Genomic DNA, 21,645 nt, shown 5'->3' with positions numbered 1-21,645 from the left:
TGAATGAACCACTTTGTATGCAGGAAAGACAGCATCAAACCACTACAGATGGATGCAGGTTGAGGAAACAGCATCAGGGCTTCAGGTGAGGTTCTAATTATTAGCCTATGTCAAATTGTCAATTCAGTTGGAGTCAGCAGCATTGCTGTACAATATAATGAAATGGAGTAGATTCACTTCTGATATTCTGTATTGCCAACAGTCTGAAATAACAAAGGAAATCGCCATTAAGGCACTGGTGTCTTACAGCAAAAGAATTCCAATGGATTGGATGTCCCCACCAAAGCTGAGACCAAACCTACGCCCATGACATGACCTCTTAATGGTTTAAAATAACCCACATATGTGGTTTCATAATGTTCATGTCTTGAAATACCACGATGTAAGCACCCTTATTTCCAAACATGCTTAAGAGTAACAGCATAAAAAAGAAACAATCTTACAGGTAGCCTACATCTTTTGAAAAGTATTTTTATCACATCAGGGTTTTGTTTATGTTTGGGTTTTTTAGCAGAAGCTTTTGTCCAAAGAAGCTTACACCAGTAAAAAAAAAAAAAACTATGTCAAGTCAACATCTGCTATGCTACTGTGTAGCCTAAATGAAACCAAATGTTTCCATGGTTTGTAACTGTGTCACTTCTCTAACCACAAGGTCAAATGTAAGCTCATTTCTATGGTCAAACACACAAACCTCTCTCACTCTCCACTCTCATACTTTTATATAACAACCAAAGAATGGAACTGCTCTAGGACTAGTCTTTTTATCTGAATATGTGTAGAGTGCAGAATAGGGTAAGCTATATTAATCAATGTCAAACTAGATGAACCGCAAAGTGGTACAAAATATGACCGTCGCTCAGTCCTGCACATTCTTTCCGCAAAAATAAATCACGCTTGTCAATTTGTCTCCATCTCCTACAGTATTCCATCCCCTACTCTTGCAACTTTTGTGTATGTAAATGAATGTGTCCATGTGTGCATTTCCTTTTGTGTATATGTGTGCGTCTCTCTCTGCGTGTGTGTGTGTATGTGTCTGCTTGCCTGTATGTGTGTGTGTGTGCCCATGTGAGTGGGTGTGTGGGGGTAATGGTGTGTGTGTGTGTGTGTTTATGTGTGCATGTGCTGTGTCTGCTTGTGAGTGGGTGTGTGTGTGTGTTTATGTGTGTGTGTGCTGTGTCTGCTTGTGAGTGGGTGTGTGTGTGTGTTTATGTGTGTGTGTGCTGTGTCTGCTTGTGAGTGGGTGTGTGTGTGTGTTTATGTGTGCGTGTGCTGTGTCTGCTTGTGAGTGGGTGTGTGTGTGTGTGTGTGTGTGTGCGTGTGCTATGTCTGCTTGGATTAGACAGCTTCACTGACTCACAGTAAGCTCTTTGTTGGCTTCTCATCACCAAACTTGGGAGTTTGTTCATCTACATTTATTTATATAGCACCAAAGAGCTGTAAAGAACACAACAAAAAACACAAGACTACACCAGAACATAATATACAGAAACATGACAAAAAGACAGTAAATCAAAAACATTTTAAAATAATTATAAGTCAGTACTAAAGGTAAATACTACTAGTAGTACTACTACTTCTACTTCTATGAGGCTATCTACTACTACTACTATTACTTCTAATAATAGCAATAGCTTAAAAAATTAAGGAAAATAAGAAGTAGAAAAAAAGCGAAAGTAAGAAGATAACAGGGACAATTATTACGCTAAAGTTTAAATAAAAGATTAAAGTATAATTTTTATACTTTAACAACCTTATGGTAATGATTACATCTTGATTAGTCATAGTCACACATAGTTTGTCAAATTGATATGCTAAGCCTTTCATGGCATATATAGGCACAATTAGGCTACAGCCACGCCATTAGGGGGCAGTACAACACAACATAGGACAGAGCAAGAGATACACTGGATTGAATGGAAATTTCAACAATTTAAGTGAGATATTTGTAATATCCATGATTAAATGCCATTGATATGGAATGTGAGCCATTTGTAGAAGAAAGAGTTATTTGTCATTTGACACTATTTTAAACCTGTATAGATGCAGTGGAATGACAGATATTAAGGTCCCAAAGACAATCAACTTTAATATTGCAAAATAAGAAGCAATAATTTTATATTTTTATATATTTGACATACACAAATTTAACCAAGATGCTTTGAATAAAATAAAGATATACATGGAAGGTGAACAATATGTTGGTTTACTGACATCTCTGTCATTCAAAGATTCATTCATTCTGTGATTCCAGCAAAACTTTGTTAATATTAGAGTTAATATTAATATTCTCCAACCGTTATACTGTTACACACCAGTGTGTGCTCCTCCTAAATGTGTTATTCATTTAAAGATAAAAAAAGGTCACACTCCAAAACTTTAGTTTTCTTTTTAATATTTCCTGTTGCATGCTGATTCCAACAGTGTTGCATTTGGAAAGCACACCTGCTGTATAAGAAGAGGGAGAGCACAGCATTTCGAGCTTATTCATTTAAAGACCCAGCAAAGAGTTTTTATCTTCTTTTTTTAACAAAAAGACAGAACTAGCCTGATGAAAATGGACACAAATGTGAACTGGATGAAAATAACGGACCATACCTTTAAGGACATTTAATTGTATGATAAGTTGTCTCTGCCTCACGTATGCGAGTTGGTTGGTCACTCAGTCGCCTTGCGTTTCTTAATGTTTGCTCATTATCAATGTGGGCATATGTCACATCTGAGGACTTGGCCTGCAAACAAAAGCATGAATGGTGGATTTTAAAGAAGAACAAATAAAAAATCATTCGACTATAACATGTACAGTAGTTGTCTAGAAGAGGGACCCCACCTGTATATTTGGTGAAGTAGCACGTCTGGTAGTTGAAGCGGCTGAAGCTAAAAACAGAAGTGATTTTAGTCTGTTATTTTAGCGCAATTGTGTACACTTTGTTTCTGCTAAAAATAAAACATTAATTCTTCTGATCAGGATAACAGTTAACAGTTGACGTCACATTAGTGGATTTGGTGATGGAGGTTCTCTTAGCACAGCTATACGTTAGATAAAGACGACATACTCTTAACACAGCTATACGTTAGATAAAGACGACATACTCTTAACACAGCTATACGTTAGATAAAGACGACATACTCTTAACACAGCTATACGTTAGTGTGGCCAGACGACATACTCTTAACACAGCTATACGTTAGATAAAGACGACATACTCTTAACACAGCTATACGTTAGTGTGGCCAGACGACATACTCTTAACACAGCTATACGTTAGTGTGGCCAGATGACATACTCTTAATACAGCTATACGTTAGTGTGGCCAGACGACATACTCTTAACACAGCTATACGTTACATAAAGACGACATACTCTTAACACAGCTATACGTTAGTGTGGCCAGACGACATACTCTTAATACAGCTATACGTTAGTGTGGCCAGATGACATACTCTTAACACAAGCTATACGTTAGATAAAGACGACATACTCTTAATACAGCTATACGTTAGTGTGGCCAGATGACATACTCTTAACACAGCTATACGTTAGATAAAGACGACATACTCTTAACACAGCTATACGTTAGATAAAGACGACATACTCTTAACACAGCTATACGTTAGTGTGGCCAGATGACATACTCTTAATACAGCTATACGTTAGTGTGGCCAGATGACATACTCTTAACACAGCTATACGTTAGATAAAGACGACATACTCTTAACACAGCTATACGTTAGTGTGGCCAGACGACATACTCTTAATACAGCTATACATTAGATAAAGACGACATACTCTTAATACAGCTATACGTTAGTGTGGCCAGATGACATACTCTTAACACAGCTATACGTTAGATAAAGACGACATACTCTTAACACAGCTATACGTTAGATAAAGACGACATACTCTTAACACAGCTATACGTTAGTGTGGCCAGACAACATACTCTTAACACAGCTATACGTTAGATAAAGACGACATACTCTTAACACAGCTATACGTTAGATAAAGATGACATACTCTTAACACTCTTGACACAGCTATATGTCAGTGTGGTCATTTCTTTGTGCTGCCATTTCTGCTGGTTTCTTCCTGGTGTTCCCTCTGCTCTCCTCATCTGGGTGAAGTCCAGGTGGAAATATGTCACAGCTTGCTGAGCATCAGCCTGTCAGGATGAAGGTGTAGTCAGGCTTGAGGTTGCAACTTTGACTGTTACATGACACAGACTGGCACATGCTGCAGCAAAACTACAAGCACACAAAAGCAAATGGACAAATAGTCAGACAGTCAAACAAAGACACATGCACACACTCTCTCTATCCCTTGGTCTTATACACACACACTCTCTCTTGCTCTCTCTCTATCCCTTGGTCTTATACACACACACTCTTTCTTGCTCTCTCTCTATCCCTTGGTCTTATACACACACACTCTTTCTTGCTCTCTCTCTATCCCTTGGTCTTATACACACACACTCACAGAAACACACAGTATGCTTGCAGAAGTACTTACTTGTGCTGTAGCTGTGCTGTTGATGTCTGAAGAAGAATCTGAAACAGAGATGTGATGTGCCCATCATTCTCTCAATCTGTTCCACTGGGACACGACATACTGTATATGTACACATATGTACACCGTGCTACATACACTTCCTCTTATAATCACAGCTCAATAATGTCTATGAAGGAAACAACATTGAGAGACATGTGACTACCTGCACTTTTGCGCAGGTGAAGCACCCAGTGGCTGATGAGTAAACTGATGGCGCACACACACACTACGCTAAGAGCCCCAGCTGAGTAAATGACCACTTGGCACCACTCCACAGGACCTGCCGTCAGGTGATCTCTCAGCAGGTCTAGTGAGGTGATGTGGCTCCTCTCTACGACATGGACTCCCACCTGCACCTCACACCACCAGTCCTCTAAGACCTCTGGTGCATTTTGGGAAATGTAGTTGGTGTTTTTGCTGGTGGTGATATTGATCCTTAGCTTGCTTGTCACACTGAACCTGTTTTGGAAGCAGATGCACATACTGATTAGGAGTTCAGTTGTTAAGCCCCCTTATGCAATACGACCTGCAGTAATTCATTTAGGGCACACAGTGATTCATTGATTATTGAATTAGTTCAATTAGAATTAGTTGTGCTATCCAACATGACAGTCTCGCCTTTTTTGCTTTTGTAGTAGCCTACATGTGAATGCACCTGGTATTTATGCACGCGCGTGCGTGCGTGCGTGTGTGTGTGTGTGTGTATTCCTATAACAATTCATGTTATAATATTGGAAAATAAATATTTTCCACTAATCAAAAACACAATCAAAGTGCAACATAGTCCTTCCTTAAGACCTACTTAATGTCCAGAAATATGATGATGGGAAATGAAAATGAACTTTAAACCTACCTCGATAGTTTAACTTGTAGACTCTTCAATAAATATCACTATACAACACCTGATTTGTTTAGATAGATTACTAATAACAATTATAATAATAAGAATATTTATTTATATAGCTCCTTTCATACACAGAATGCAGCTCAAATTGCTTTAAATTTGGAGCATTCAACACAATAATAGAGAGAAAATAATAGTAGAAACAAACAAAGCAATTAATAAAACATCAGAGATTCGGAATTAGCTAAAAATGAGAATTCACAAGATGGTAAGGAGATAGATACAACAGCACACACAATACAACTAATGCAGTGACAATGGAAGAGCCTGTAATAGCAGCAGTAGAATGTAACATACTGTGAAGAGGTGAAGAGAATGTACAAGTATGATTTCAAGTCTTCTTTAAAGATGTTTACAGAATTTGCCTGTTTGATGTACAGAGACTGGGTGTTCCATAGCTTTGGTGGATAATGGAAAAGTCAAGTCCAGTCATTATTTGTATAGCGCATTTAACATGCAACCCAAAGCGCTCCACATACAAAAAACTGATGCATAACAAAAGACAAAAGATGCCGGACGGAGCGGCATAGTCGCCAGCGTACCAAGACAGACAACAAATAAAATGAACAAATAATAAAATAAATAAATAATACAAATGAAAAAAAGCAGCTGCTCCGCTTTGCTTGTGGAGCACTTTGGGCACAATATTAGCATTGGAATATCTAAGGTTCCTTTGTGGTTAGTAAGATATTAAAAGCATAGAGATATATGAAGGTGCTACGCCATTTAGAGTTTTGTAAGTAATTAACAGAACCTTAAAATCAATTCTGTAGGAAACAGGGAGACAGTAAAGTTCAGCTAACACAGGGGTGATGTGCTCTCTCTTCTTGGTCTTAGTTAAAAGTTTAGCAGCAGAGTTCTGTATGAGTTCCAATTTCTTTATATGCTTTTGTGGGAGACAAGTAAAGCGTGCATTGCAATAGTCTACTCTAACCTGATAAAGGCATGGATTAGTTTCTCTTCATCTTATTTAGTTAAAAAAGGCAGTGGCAGTGTTTCTCATGTGGAGTGTGTAAAAAACTCTCTAAAGTAGAGAACTAGACTATTTTCTAAAATTTCCATTTTGTTCTGTTGTAAATTAATATTTAGATAATTTATGATTTAGTTGAGAAAAAGAGTAGACTAAGTAAACCATCTGGACATCTGGCCATGTTATAGCATACCAGGGCACATTGTCACCATTGAGTCAGAGTCAGAATCACATTTATTGGCCAGGTTTGTGTAAACAAACAAGGAATTTGACTCTGGTTATTCTTTCCTCTCAAAGTACAACACTCCCTTAACATATCAGAATAAAAAATAAAAAACATAAAATAATAAAAACAGAACAGTAAGAATAGAATGAAGGGCAGTAGAATATGGATATGTATTAAGTATAAATACAGTATGTACTTTTGCAATAAATGCACTCTTAAATCGAAATTATCGAATGTGTTGAAAACAACACTTGTGTTGTTTTAACACATCTCTGTGTCCAGATAGGGACAACACAGTTTGTGTTGTTTTCTTTTTTTATTGGCTACACAATGAAAATAACACAACTTGCATTTCTTAACACATTTCTGTGTCCAGATAGCGACAACACATTCGTTTTAAGAGTGTGGGGATGTCCGCCTCCTTGTTGTCCTGTCAAGATTGCCATGGTCGTGGACACCTCAACAGGCACAGGCAAGATAGAGGGTAGGAATAGTGCAATATCAGTATAGACTGAGATTTAGATTAAAATATGAATATACTGTAGTGCAGGCAGTTCAGTGCAATGATAATGTATTAGGCTGTGTTGGCAACAGTGTTGATTGACTTTGATTGTTGTCAGAGAATCCAGTATTTTAATTTAGCATGCTCCTAAATCTCTGACATATAATAATTTTATGATTTATAGGCCTAAAGCAAATTACTTACAAATTGTAACTTAAAATGGATGAAGGCTTAAAATATGGGCACATTGTGCCAGGCACATGTAGCCTTTTACACTCACTTCTAAAATATGAACGTTGTGGTCTAAATTTGTAGCCTACATTAGCTGTAACTGGCTTTACACGTTTCCTACATTTACAGATTTACATGTAATTAGCATGTAGGCTATGGCATATATGCGCATTCATCCTAACATTATCCATAAACATAAACAGTATTTTTGCAGCACTAAAACTTACAATTCTTTCGAGCCTGTGGACTCCCACGCAGCCCTATGCCCAGTCACCTCTGCTCCGCAGGAGGATCGCCAGACAATATTGATCTCTGGAGAGCTGACACCAATGACCAGGCAGCGCAGCTCCACCTGCGTCAAAGGCTCGCTTCTGCGCAACGGATGCTCCAGCACAGCGCTATCACTCAGCAAAATAACCTGGCTTCTGTTGCTCCAGACCTTCTCCTCTGCAAAATAACAGTAATAATAATAATAACATATATTATTATTACTATTATTATATTATAATACTAATCATAATAATAATAATAATAATAATAATAATAATAATAATAACAATAAACGGAACCGCGAATTACTTTCCACTCGTAGGCTAGATGGTAGCCTAGCTTACTTTTGCGAAAGTAGGCCTAATCTGAATGGTGAGAACACGAAATTTACCTACAAGCAGCGATGTTCCCTCTCCAACAAATTGGAAATAGCCGGCGTGCCACATTCCACAGTAGTAACGGCCGGCATCAACCATTTCAGTCTGAAATATATTTAATTCAACCATGGCTGGGTCCTGAGAATGACTTTGAGAAAATCGACTGCGTTTCTCGCTTTCTGTGTGAACGGTTTCCAGAGAACCGTTCATTGTGACTCTCGCCCAACAATTCATTAGGCACTGGTTTTTGACCGAGTACCGGCACGAGATGGAGACATTGTCGCCAAGCTCAGAAAAGATCTGTGGGTTGACATCTGCAAAAAAAGAGAAAAAGGAAATAGAAGCACAACCAGGTTAGAATACAGCTGACAAAATGACAAATGAATATCTGAGATGCACAAAACTGATTCATAAAACTAACAGGCAGTTTTGTAGGCTGTGCTGTAGCCTAGCCATAGAGGTAGCGTGTCACAGATGTATTTTACATTTAGCCTACTTACATACAAGTAAAACATAAAGTAAAACAAGGGGAAACCAATACATCGTGGTACAACAAAAGACGAACATTGCTGAACATGCAGGCCGAGTGCAATGATCGACCCACATAAAAGCTTGTGAGGTTGTGTTCCTGTGCATGACTTTATGACCTCTTTTCCTCTATGGAACAACACTAATCTAACCTCCTTGTCAGCAAAATCTGTTTCGGTAAATACGGCGTAGACCACAAAACAGGGCTCCTTTAGGACCGAATCACTGTTTGACCACAATATAGGCCACTATGTGCTCTAAGTCATCTTATGATGTAACATGCAGCGTTTGCTGTTTTACAAGTGATCCTAATTTGAGACCACATTCTACAATGTTCTATGGCTTACTTTTATATTAAGCAATCATTTAAGAAACAGATAGAACATTAATTTCAGTTGAAGGTGATGTCAAGACTTGTAACATGCTACTAAACTAAAAGGTGAAGATGTTTTTCACAAACCATCCAGCCTGAAGCCAACTGGGTATTCCTAAATTAGTTAAACAATTGTGGCATGGGAATTGAATAAAAGTTGATTGGTTTATAACAGACAAAACCCCCCCATCAATATGCACAAGCCTCTATGGTGCAAGGTTTGTTGAGTTGAAATATAGAAATGCTTCTCTTTACAGTTTAAGGTCTTTATGCAACTTTGGGGTCCTGAAATATTGTTCCCAAACACATGCACATTACTATATTCTTTATTTCAGTTTATGTAGCCTATTGCTATGATTTGTTTAGAAATGATCAAGACATGATTATCCTTGTGATTTTTGTATGGGACTACGTTTTTATTGAAACACACTGAAAGCTAGGCCTACTCCACTTGTTCATAGCCTACGTTTTCTAATGATAAAGAAGATTATGATGCTCATTTTTAGCGGTAGCCTACAGTTTGCAGAACTAGGACAGTCTGCAACCGGAAACGTTGATGGTGTGAAGAAAAAAATCATGGCCACGTGTTGAGGGACTATAGGGGCGGAATAGAGACAGACAACATCTGCTTAATGAAGAAATCGTATTTATTTTCAGCAATCAACGTTAGGCTACATTTTCGATAGGCCTGGATATAAGGCAAATAAACAGCATTAATAACAACAACAATAATAATAATGATAATGTCATAAAAACAACAACAATAATGTGGCCTAGCCTATATTAAGGTGAAAGTTGCCGAAAGGCTGCCTTTTAACCATCTCTTTCAAGCCTACGTTGGCGGATCCTCCAGGCCGAAAGCGCAGTCAGCACCATAGTGAGCAGAAGCGGAACACAAGCCAGTGTGACGCACACAGACGCACCTGTGGAAACCAGGAGAAATATTTGTATGAAACAGCATTTCCAAAATGCACTAAATGCAAGGGTTTCACACCAAAAACAAAAACGTGGATGCTATTAATTTATTCTAAGGGAAATTTATTGGGCGTATTTCATAAAACTGACCTTTGGACATGTCAATTGTACCGGTTTTGATCATGTTAGAGTGATTGAGGCTAGAAAGACAGGTCAAAGAGAACGACTTGTCTGAGCTCAATGTAACCATAGACCATCGTGTGAAGCGACCGTCTGCATCTATTCCTCCACTTCCAACTCCTTTCATTTTTCTCACATGTCCATTTTCTGTTATTTCCCAGTAAGGGTTACTCCAGTCAGCGCGCGCTCCCACTATCTCACACTGGAAAACGTGCGTCTTGGCGATTCCGGACCCATAGAACAGACGAATAAGCGGAGTGTGATCTGAAAAAGACATGCGACGGAAATATTAAGCCACTTGACGATTACAATGTTCATGCATCTGAAAGTCTTTTATTTAAAACCACCATACCTGTGACAGCCAAGTTCACGTATGAAGTGCCTAAAAAAGCCTTGGTCTTTCTCGCCCTAGATACTGCGAAATAACTCCCGGAATCTGTCACAAGTGTGTTGTAGATCGTCATAAATCCTATACCGTCTGACATGCCCACCGTGTAATGTAATTTGTTCTCACACGAAGCAGAATGAATCATTTCAATTTCTCCACTGAGTTTCTGTCGGTACCAGGTGAACGTCGAGCTCCCAGAGGCTTTAACATGAGTATTAAGTGTCACGTTATGTCCTATCCGCCCAAAAATGATTGGGGAAGGACTGTGCCACCCAACAGCAAACACTGTAGGAGTAGACAAACACTATTATTATTATTTCATTCAAAATACAGGTTCCCTGCAAAGGCATAATACGAAATTACCGCATAGCCTATTAGTTTATATCAAAGGCACTTACCACTGGCGGTGCTTATAATTAAAATGATGAGCGTATCCACTGAGAGCATGTTCTCAAATGAACATGCATAGCCACACGGACACATTCATGCGCTCTCTCTCTCTCTCACTCATATTTTAAGGGGGCAGAAGTCTGACGCGCTTAGAGCCTTATCAAATTTTTTTGAGCGTCAAGTCCGGGAGCTTATCTATTAAATAGTAGGCCTACACTCATATTATTATAATGCGCTTATTGTAGTCTAGCCTACTAAATTATGCGGTCCTTATAAGATAGACTACACAATTGAGCGCTCCTTTTATTAAATCATGCACCCCTATTACTAAAACAGAGATAGATAGATAGATAGATAGATAGATACTTTATTGATCCCCAGGGGAAATTCAAGAAAAATGCGCTCATTTTACTAAAAGCAGGAGAAAAACATCTGGAAGCAAAGATCTCATCTCTTGCTGCAATGACAGGTGGTCATATAACATTCATTTTCGTGTTTAATTAATTTAGTTTATCCTATGACAAAATGGCATAGCCTAATTGAGATTAGGCTAAATAATGTTTTATCTGGATTTCTATATGTCCATATCGTGATTCCCACAATTCTGTATGGTTGTGCGTAGGCCCTACCACAACATTCATTCCTGCCGGCGTCCCTGATGTTCCTTAGAGCAATGTATGACAAAAATGGATATATTTTCCCCTCCTTCCTTTTTAAAAATAATATATGCTAAAAACAGCTGGGGAAGGAGCAAACAGGTGGCCAATCCCAGATTTCAAACTAATGAGGGAACATCTCACCTGTTTAGCCTAATGTCATGATCCAGCTCAAATAATATAGGCCTATCACATACGCTAACACGGGACGTAAATTAAGCTACATTTTAAGGCCACTTGTATACAATTGGCCTTAAAATGTAGCTTAATTTACATCCGTCCCGACTCCCGTGTTAGCGTATGTGATATTATTTGGCTTTTTAGCCTAAAACATGTCAAATCCAAGACTCTTTTCCTCAGTGTTTCCTTGTTGGTGGAATGAGTCGCCCAGTGCTCTTCGTTCCTGTAATAGTTTTGGGTCTTTCAAGAGGGGTCTACAGGCATATCTGTTCAATATGCACTTAGTTTATTAAGCGTTTCTTATGCGTTATGGTTTGTATATTATAGTAGGCCTATTTATTTATTTATTTTCATTAGGCTATTGAATTGACATTGTTGTTTATTATTGCTGTTCTCCTTAGTGTAGTCTCACCAACGTTTTAAATTGTTTACTGTTTTAACTATTGTATTGTTGTTATTTGTATGTCGCTTTGGGCAAAAGCGGCTGCGTTTTGGAAACGTTATATCAAGGTCAAAAAACTGATATTTTAAGGGTGGCTTTAAAAAAGCCTGTCGTCCGCTGTCTCACAGAACCTCAGATTCTAGAGCGCAGGTTGCGTAATCCCTGCCTGATAAATAGAGTGATGATTCAAAACGAACAGTGTTCGCTGATGCATCGCATTCCACTTAACAGAGCGTTTCCATCAAAGATTCTAGAATCTTTGGTTTCCATGGTTTTCGTCAATCAGTCGGTTGATCTGAGACATATCCACACATTTGTTAGCCTATGCTGTAAGTTAATTGAGGTGAAGAAGTTGTAGAAATAACAAAATAAATTAGTCAAGATAAAACACAGGCCTATTTCCAAATCCATAACTGTATTTCCAGAGTCGCGGTTTGTAACTTATATGTTTATATTGTTATAATTATGTTAATGTTTTAGGCCTGTCTGATTTTAGGCTAGCACTACTGGTGCTATTAACGTTAAATGTTTCTTTTAATGTTAATGCAGGCTAGCTAATAAGCATCTGCTCAACAAATTATCATAATTTGTCCAGGGAGTCATCTAGGCTAGCCTACAGTAGGCCTAGCCTAAAAACTGCCTGATGTAGCACTTGCTTGCTATCTAATATAATGCTATTTTGACGTTCAGATCTTCCAGAAATGGCTTTGAGAAATATTTCTGGCCGCGGTCGCCATAACATTGCTAGGCCCACACACCCTCCTCAGAACCGAAGAATTGTGAATCTTGATAAGAAGACCTGTGAAGAAGTCATCGCCATCATTGAAAACCTCAGCAACAAGTAGGCCTAGGCTAAGTTAGGTTTAAGTCTTCCTCCTAGTGAGCCACAGTTCATCAGTGGCCTTATCTCATAGCTTCTAGCCTCTTAGCCTATGCTTTTCATATCTGATCATTTAGGCTACCGACCTTACCCTGACAATCGATTCATGTCATAGCCTGATTTTTTTTTTTCAGGCAATGGCAAACTTTGACAAAAGACTTGGATAATGTGAGTGTCAAATATGGTATAGTCATTAGTAGGTCTAGCTACTGTACTGTCTCAGTTTTCATTTCTCTGGCTATGCATTCAGCAGAGGCCACTAGTCTACAGTATGAAAAAAGTTTTGAATGAAGTTCAAAAGTTTACATTAAGCATAATATAGTATACCAACAGCATCAAGTGACAAATTGAAAATATCAACAATAAAATAATGAGTTTTCATAACAAAACCATAAACATAGAAACTATACCTCTGTAAGAGAATGAATGAATGAGGTGCAAGGTGAACACGTGTCTATACACACTTCTGTTTCTGGTTATTTATTTAGTATCATACACTTTTTTTTGCAGTGTATTCCAAAATACCTGCTGGGGTCTTACTTTGTGTTCAAATTAGATCACCAGAAAGGAGTTTGCTATGATTTGCGTGGGGATTGTGCAGCAGTTGACGGACACCACCTACAAGAGCAGCAAACTGGTGAACTCCCATGAAAAAACATCAAGTGCAGGAGCTGCAGCACAACCTTCTGTTACTGTGTATGTACATGTTTTTCAGATCTTATTTTTTCTGTGTGTGTTCTATGTTAAACAACCGTGGATTTATGAAAGCCATAAAATAAATATTAACTTAAGTTTATTATCATTATTGCTACTACTTGTGCCAGGCTTATGAGCTGCATTTAGACATTATATGATTTTATGATTTTAAGGTCAATATATTACATTATTGAATACAATATGTTCCATTCTGTTTTGATTGATTTCTACTGATTTATTTGATTTGAATTACTCAGGTCCCCACCGGAATCACCACAGGGGAATGTTGTCATCACAGAAATTGTGCAGGAGGTCAAACTAGCCCTGTCAGCAGCCTTGGATAGCAGCGTTAAACTAGCCCTGTCAGCAGCCTTGGATAGCAGCGTTAAACTAGCCCTGTCAGCAGCCTTGGATAGCAGCGTTTCAGGGAAAGATGCATCCTCTGCCATCTCTGAAGGTTGGAGTGCGCTTTTCCTCCAACTGGAAGAGGAGACTTTGAACGTACTCACGGCGAGACTGGACTCTTCTGATTTTTTTGCTCGAATGACCAAAGCCAGCTGCCCATCAGGTGAAGATGCTCAGCTGGACTCTGAAGTCAAAAGCTCGTCTGATGAGTACGCCTTGGAGAGCGGCGGTCAGCAACCTGAGGCTGCAGCAGCAGCCAGCACTGCTGTAGAGGAGGATGTGACCTCATCCAAGGAGGAAGAGGTCACCACAGCGTGCACAAATGAAGTGATAAGTCAGATTTGTGATGCTTACAAGTCTGCTGAGCTGGAGGAAGAACGCCTCAAGGCTGCCAGAGAGAGAGAAGAGGAGGAAGAACGCCTCAAGGCTGCTAGAGACAGAGAAGAGGAGGAAGAACGCCTCAAGGCTGCCAGAGAGAGAGAAGAGGAGGTGTCGCTCTTGACCGGCCATTTTGTGGACAACGTCATGACCCAGCTCAAAGAGCTGGCCTCCGCTGGCAAGTCCCCGGCCTTTCAGTGGGTGCTGAAAGATGTGTGTTTACCCTCCGCCTGGGCTTCGAGGGCTGCTGACCAGAACATCTTGAGTCCGCAGTTTCAGATCGCGGCTCAGCAGAAGGTCAGTGAGGTCCTCAGACAGTCCGAGTCCATGTCTGGGGAGGCACGTTTGGGTCGCGTCCCTTTTGCGGCCACTGACATTGTGGGGACAATAGTGAGAAGCCTGGCCAAATTGCCACACTCAGTTGGATCCTTGAGGTCTAGAGAAGACAGGGATGACCCCACTGGCACAGCTCAGGACATTTACCTCGGTGTACACAGCAAGGTGAAGCACTTCCTATGGGGCAAGAAGACCAGCAAACAGGGCAGTGACTCCCAGTCTAGCGATGGCACCCTGGCATATGATACAGAGAGCTCTGGTGGGACGAGTGGGGAGGAGGAGGAGGAGGAGGAGGAGGAAGAGGAGGAGGAGGAAGAAGATGAGGAAGATGAGGAGGAGTCAAGTGTGGAGGATGAGGAGGAGGAGGAAGAGGAGGAGGAGGAGGAGGAGACAAGTGTGGAGGATGAGAGAAATGAAGAAGATTTCCACTTCAAATCATCAAACGATGGAGTGCCACTCTCACGTGTGAAGTCAAAGGAAAACCAAATGAAAACTGTTCCAGAGGTTTCTTGGAGTAGGTCAAAAAGAGGTTCCATCTCAGAACAGAAGACACCTGGGAGAAAAGCAGACTTAGAACTTGACCTCAGTAAAACCAACCAACATCCTGAACAAACAACACCAGCCTTAAGAGCACCACAGCATGCCCAACGCCTGCCATCTATAGACATAAATGCAACAAGAGATTATTTGCGCAAGTTACTGTGCTGCGTACAAGCAGACGAACAGGTCAGGGCTGAAGACATGACAAACGTGACAGAGGCAGAAACTTCAACATTGTACAACACCTTGGAATCACACAATTCTGATATTATTGTGATCATGCAGAGAGAAAGTTCTACAGAAACTTTAGTAGACAGTGCACCTGGGAGAAAAGCTTATCTAGAACATGATGCTGTTAAAACCACTCAGTGTCCTGAAGAATTACTGTGTTGCAGAAAAGCAGATGATCAGGTCAAGGCTGAAGACGGGACCGAGGCAGGAACTTCAACATTGTGTAACATGGCTGAATCACATGTGTCTGATATTATCTTGTTCATGGATCTAGACCATACACAGTCTGACTCTTAGCGCCCTGAAGCCTGCCCATGGTGTTAAACTCCAGCGAGCCTTTGACTCAGGACTATGTGAAAGACTTGTTTTCATTCTGACTAATACAAATGTGGCCAAGCTATATATTTGAAACACATTGAAGTTCACATGGATGATGAAGATGGTGCTGGAATATTTTAAAATGATAAAGAAATAAGTTTAATTCAGAAGTCATGAATTTGAATTTTTGCAAGTTTTGAAACTCTATATGTTAGTATGTTGGTTGCGCTGGCGTATGCCACTACTTTTTCATTCTGGGAAGTGGAGACAGTGGTTTTGCTTTAGATTGGTCTTGATAGATTAAAGGTAATGGTGGACATAGTATTTAAAAAAACGTTATTTGAAAGTAATGGGACTATAGTCTACAAATATACGGTAGCTATTGAGGTCTGCTATTGAAAGAACACAAATTCATCAACAGCTTACTGACGTGTGCATCAGTGGGTCACCTGCTTGCACACCTGATTACTGAAACATGGCCTGCTGTAAAGGTTGACTGATGAACAGGGGTGAAAGTAGTTTTCATTTCTTGGTGGTACTATGATATAGAGTTATAATGCGCGCATAGCGTGCGCCGAAAATGTCACTTAGCCTAATTATTTATTATTTATTTATTTGTTTATTTACTGTATTATAGTCTACTTATCAAGCATTCACTAGGACTTCTTATCACTCTAGTCTAGTATCACTCTTTAACCCACCACCTGTATCTGTTTTTGATTATGAATAAATTGCAAACACTTAATTTCAACATTTATTTATTTATTTAGCCTAGTTACTCTGCTCGCTCCCACTTCAAATCGTTTTTTTTAATATAGGCTACTGTATATCATGAAACACGTTTCTTTGAGTCATGCCTTTTTATTTGGGAGACTGCAACATACTTCTGTCCGCTAAAACACTTTCACTGCACACGTAAAACCAGAATAGGCTATTGAAACATCAACATATTTTTCTTTAGCCTGTATGTTTTTTATTTGGGAGACTTTCCAAGAAACGTCCATCTGCTAAAACACTTTGGATACCAGTGCACGTTGGCGCAATTACTGTAGGCTACTGTACGCGCGCTATAGCTTGCTCGTTGTCTGTCCAGCTGCACGGGAGGTTTAGACACAATTCAGATACAGTTCAGAACGATGTATATGAAATATATTTTGGGGGAAACTTGTTGCTTTCGTAATTTGACATTAGCAGTTGTGTTGTCATGCTGAAAGTGCAATATTTATCAGAGACAGTATAGTTTTCTTTCCGGTACGGCGTACCCTCTCCAAATATGTTAGTGGTACTCCGTACCGGCCAGTACCGGCTTATTTTCAGCCCTGCTGATGAAACTAATGAGGACAACACATGATTTGAGTGCATTGTTTTGTAGACATGCACACAATTAATTCATGTTAAAGTTTAAATAAAAATAACACTGTGATAGGTAGATAGGTGTTTGTAATTAAATACTGAAGGAGAATGTACACAGATGAATCTACGATCACATTTGAATTTGAGTTACAGATCTGTCTGGCAGTTGTTCAATTCACAGCGCCTTCAAAAAACACTGAAAACCCATGTACCAGAAACCCTCTTATCCAGCATGGGGTTGGCTTTATAGGATGACATGGACAGGAGAGTATGGGAGTAGGGTTAGGAGCGCTGTTGAACACAACCAATGTCTGCTCTCATGTGGTGCTATTAGCCCAGATCACATGGACTTGAATCTTCTTTGGAATTGAGTAAACACCTGTATTTGGAACCTTTGCATTTCCAGAAATATTTGGTAAAAGTTTAATGTACCCGTTTAAGTTTAATATCACTGCTGGTGACACCCCTTGGAAATCAGAGATGAATGAGGTATTCCTAGATTAATCTTTTGAGAATCAGTGAGGTGATAGCCAGGCTAATAATCTTGCATTCACATTTACCCAAATGGAGATGGAGCTGTTAGTATTTTTGTGTAAAAAATACATAAATAAATACACAGACATGTGAAGACAAACTATAAGTGCAAAGCCTATGCAGACGACTCTTTCCTGAGAGGAGACACATGAGCACTGGTGGTCGCAGAGTGACATCTTGTGGTGTTTTATTTGCCCGTGGCATTTGCAAAGGTGCAATGCACAAATGTGCAAGTTCATGCAGCTTGCCAAGATATATGTTTGACTTGAAAGAGGAAAAGAATGTGCAGGTTGATGTTTGACTTGAGAAGAACATGCAGGTTGAATGGAGTGCATTAGTATGGTGAGGACAGCTGGTTATGGTGAAGATGGCCTATGCATGGTTAGACACGTCTTTATTTGCCTACAGTGCGCTGGTTCACCAAGGTGGGTGGGAGTGGGTTGACTATAACAGAGAGAGAACAAACAGACCATTAAGCTATCACAGGGGGTGTTGACATTGTTTTGTGTACAAGAAACCCGTGAGATATGTTTTCATTGTTTTGTGCACAAGAAACCCGTGAGATGTGTTTTCATTGTTTTGTGCACAAGAAACCCGTGAGATGTGTTTTCATTGTGGTCATTTTCTCACCCACAGTCTCATTTGCTGTGACCACACACACAGGCTACTAACACATTCTGTTGTATAATTCCGTTATGTTTCAAACACGGACTACATTATGTTTTTTTTCCCAATCTGATTTCTCTGCAGGGTCTCACGGTTAACTGACATTTAAAGTACTCTGTCGCTCATGCAACATAAATATCAAGGCTTGTTTGGTAAAAATAAATAACACATGTTTATTTGCATCCATGGAGTGAAAGCACTATGTTATTCATTTGACTATAAATTTAACAAAATAATGAACAAACAGAACTTTTAAAGAGAAAAATAATCTTTAGTAGGATTATGTTTGCACTCTGCAATTCTCATGATCAAACTCCAGATCGGGTGTAGGCTACTCACTGATGGTGAAAATGAACGTGGAAAAACAGAGAATTGAATTCATGGCGAGCGGTATCTTACTCTTGGTCGTTCTCTCTGTCTGGTGTAGGCTATGAACCCAAGATTATGACACCCCCTGTAAAGGCTTGAGACATCCTCTCGTTTTCAGCGCTTGAAAGCTTCGTACCCACCCGTCTGATAGTGTGATTAGATTATTACGTTCACTTTGTCTTGAAGAAAGTACTGTCAGACTGTCTTATTACAAAATGTTTGTAAAATATTAACACACACACACACACACACACACACAGTATCCAGCTTCCACAGCACATCGATATCATGGGGAATTAATTTTGAAAGTCTGTCCAATGAACAATTTAGCTATGACCAAAAGCCCAAGATCTCAGGGCTATGGACAATGTTGTTTAGGCTTCTCATTGGATCCCTCTTTTCCATAATGTATTCAATGTGTTTTTATGCATTAAACAGACCATTGTAAATATGTAAAAATACAATGGCAAATGTTCAGTTGTCTTTTAGCATGTCTGCTTAGGCCCTATACATGCAGCAGCTGTCAGTTTGCCGGAAGTCCATGAGAAATATTATGACAAAACATTAGGGTCAGGAACATATTTTTTCTGTGTTTCACAAAAACTTAAAATATACAAAACTTTGTATTTAGATTATGTTTTGTAACATTTTTGGCATAAAGAGTTTTTGTGATTATTAAGGTTCTGTGTTAACTGAAACTGAAAAGGTTCACCCCACCTCCCCAAAATGCCACGGTTTAACTTTAGTTTGACATTGTGCTTTCTATTATTAATCCAAAATGAAATTAAGTGCTCTATGACAAAAAAAGAAATACCGTAGTATAACCGTATAATACTACTTAAGAGAGATTTCGCCAATCATATTATCATGAGGTAGGAATACAGGTCAGTCTCACAGTAGCTATTTTCAGAGTTTAACCAAAGGCCCTACCTTTACGAGAGTGAAAAGGGTGACAGTGTGGCTGAGAACTTGATATGCTTGTGGTTAGTACAGTTACTTTGACAGAATGAACAAGATTAGGGACAGCATGCCCCCTTGTGATAAGTCTGTGCAGGTAGCCTATAAGCTTTCATTTGTGATGAACTTTCATGCAGTATATAAACTCAATGCAAGTGTCAGAAATAACTTCATAACATACATGTATAATCAATGTTGTGTTGCAGCACTTCTCAAAGGGCAGGATTGTTCCATATCTGCGAAAAGCCATATACTTTAAGTTTGGTCTCATATGAAAGTCTCATAAGGGAATGAAAATAAATATTAAAAATAAAGCATGGCTACGTGCATTCAGCACAAGAGACTGATGAAGTGGAATACCGTAAAACTTCAAATAATCGCTGAGTCCCTAAACGCTGAGTCCCCGTCTCTTTTAAACGCCTGGCGTGGCTACAGATTTGGTTTAAAGGCCGGTCTCCAGTAGAGGCCTGGTCTGTTTTTTAGTTTCGGGTTGTATTTAATCTTCTAAAACCCGTCAGATCGTCTGTTTAAAGATTCGCAATGACACGAATCCGTTACAGAAAGGAGGTTACAGCAGTGTGAATTAGATGTTGCACGTCGTTACAAGCCGTCGCAAAGCATTCACGTCTGGTCACAGTTGCAAGGTTTTAGAATGTTGCATCAAGTTGCTGCTCATCTCGTTGTGAATCTTGGGTCTGATTTGGGCTTAAGTATGGCGCAGACTGCGCAAGTTATGATGGCATTAAAAGACTGCGGTGGGGAAAAGCTAGAGTTCCAAATTGTATAACTTTTTTTCCAATATGAACAGGGCTGCCAACTTTTCAAAAAACCTTGGAGTGAGATTTGGTGGGGCCAACCAAAATGTTGCTGCGTAAATTTTTGTTTGGCTCATTCAGCATTATACCGTACAGTAAAAAAAACGTACATCAGTGGATCTATTTCGACCTCCCTCAGACCGTCACCACGGTCTACACCTTGAATGATGCCATCCTTCTACCTTTTCTCGAGACCATTATATCAACAATGTCATGTGACTGACCTGGAGGCTGTCCCGCCGTAATATAATGCATTCAGGGACATGCCTCTTCCTCTTTGCCTTTCTCGCCTCAATTCTGAGACCGGTGAGTATGATTTCATTAGAAGCCAGTAATCCGCCACGTTATCGTGCAGGTGCCTTTGGTCCCTGAGGATTCAAACTGGTTTTCCCTTTGATATTCGTTCTAGTGAGGCGTTTACTTTCGCCTTCACGGTAGAACGTTACCGGCGGCTTGCTGAATGCAAGCTAGTGTAGCCGGTTTAATTGTTGACACCTGTGGTGTTTCTCTCCGCGCTTTTTGATCTTACAAGCCGCGTGACTGATGCTTTGTTTAGAAAACAAAGGCTGATATTGGCAGGGTGGTCAAGACTAACTTTCGCCCTGTTAAGAATTTACACACAGGTGTGCAGGGATGGTAATCAGCCTAAATTCATTACGAAACGTAAGGGCTTTTGGAGTTGTATAGCTAAAGCAGTGTGTTCGCGCACAGTGAGTCTTTTAATTTACTAGCTTACCGTGTGTTCATGCAGTAGGTTAGGAGAAAAGGCTTGTTCTCCAAGCGGTGCGTTCGCGCACAATCAATGGTCGTGCATGCACTTCTGGTCTTCGACCTAAATCAACAGTATATGGGAAAAGATGTTCTCCTGTCTAAGCAGTGCGTTCGCGCACAGTTAGTCTTTCTGTTCCTCCAGCCTAAACGGCGTGTTCACATGCAGTATGAGAAGTTGTTTTGTCTAAGCAGTGCATTCGTGCACAGTGAGTCTTTCGGTTTGCTGGCCTAAACAGCGCATTTGTGCGCAGTGGGTATACAGCTTGTTTTTCTGTCTGAGTAATGTGTTCGAGCATAGTAAGGATGCAGTGGGAGAAA

At 39.7% G+C, this 21,645-nt stretch overlaps 1 protein-coding gene and 1 long non-coding RNA gene across 2 annotated transcripts; both read right to left on the bottom strand.

Annotated features, from left to right (window-relative positions):
* Positions 1 to 2,078: 2,078 nt before the first annotated feature.
* Positions 2,079 to 8,607, bottom strand: LOC143118252 (uncharacterized). Its single transcript, XM_076279344.1, has 9 exons — positions 8,527 to 8,607; positions 8,041 to 8,340; positions 7,607 to 7,826; positions 4,710 to 5,005; positions 4,508 to 4,545; positions 4,016 to 4,160; positions 2,828 to 2,874; positions 2,596 to 2,729; positions 2,079 to 2,445 (listed from the first exon to the last, which is right to left on the bottom strand). Exons 1-8 carry the CDS (start codon positions 8,591 to 8,593, stop codon positions 2,598 to 2,600), a joined length of 1,245 nt encoding a protein of 414 aa, XP_076135459.1. The 5' UTR covers positions 8,594 to 8,607; the 3' UTR covers positions 2,079 to 2,445; positions 2,596 to 2,597.
* A 987-nt stretch (positions 8,608 to 9,594) lies between these two features.
* Positions 9,595 to 10,686, bottom strand: LOC143118251 (uncharacterized). The gene is made up of 3 exons (XR_012986071.1): positions 10,375 to 10,686; positions 9,993 to 10,286; positions 9,595 to 9,850 (listed from the first exon to the last, which is right to left on the bottom strand). It is a non-coding gene; the product is annotated as an uncharacterized LOC143118251 (long non-coding RNA).
* Positions 10,687 to 21,645: the final 10,959 nt, after the last annotated feature.

The sequence above is a fragment of the Alosa pseudoharengus genome, unplaced genomic scaffold (genome assembly GCF_046254945.1).
Source record: "Alosa pseudoharengus isolate Yale_2024_CS ecotype anadromous, Long Island Sound unplaced genomic scaffold, YU_APseudo_1.1 YU_APseudo_1.1_scf_12, whole genome shotgun sequence".
NCBI classification, from domain to species: domain Eukaryota; kingdom Metazoa; phylum Chordata; class Actinopteri; order Clupeiformes; family Clupeidae; genus Alosa; species Alosa pseudoharengus.
Note: the sequence above shows the minus strand (reverse complement) of the source record. Positions and strands in the feature narration are given on the sequence as shown.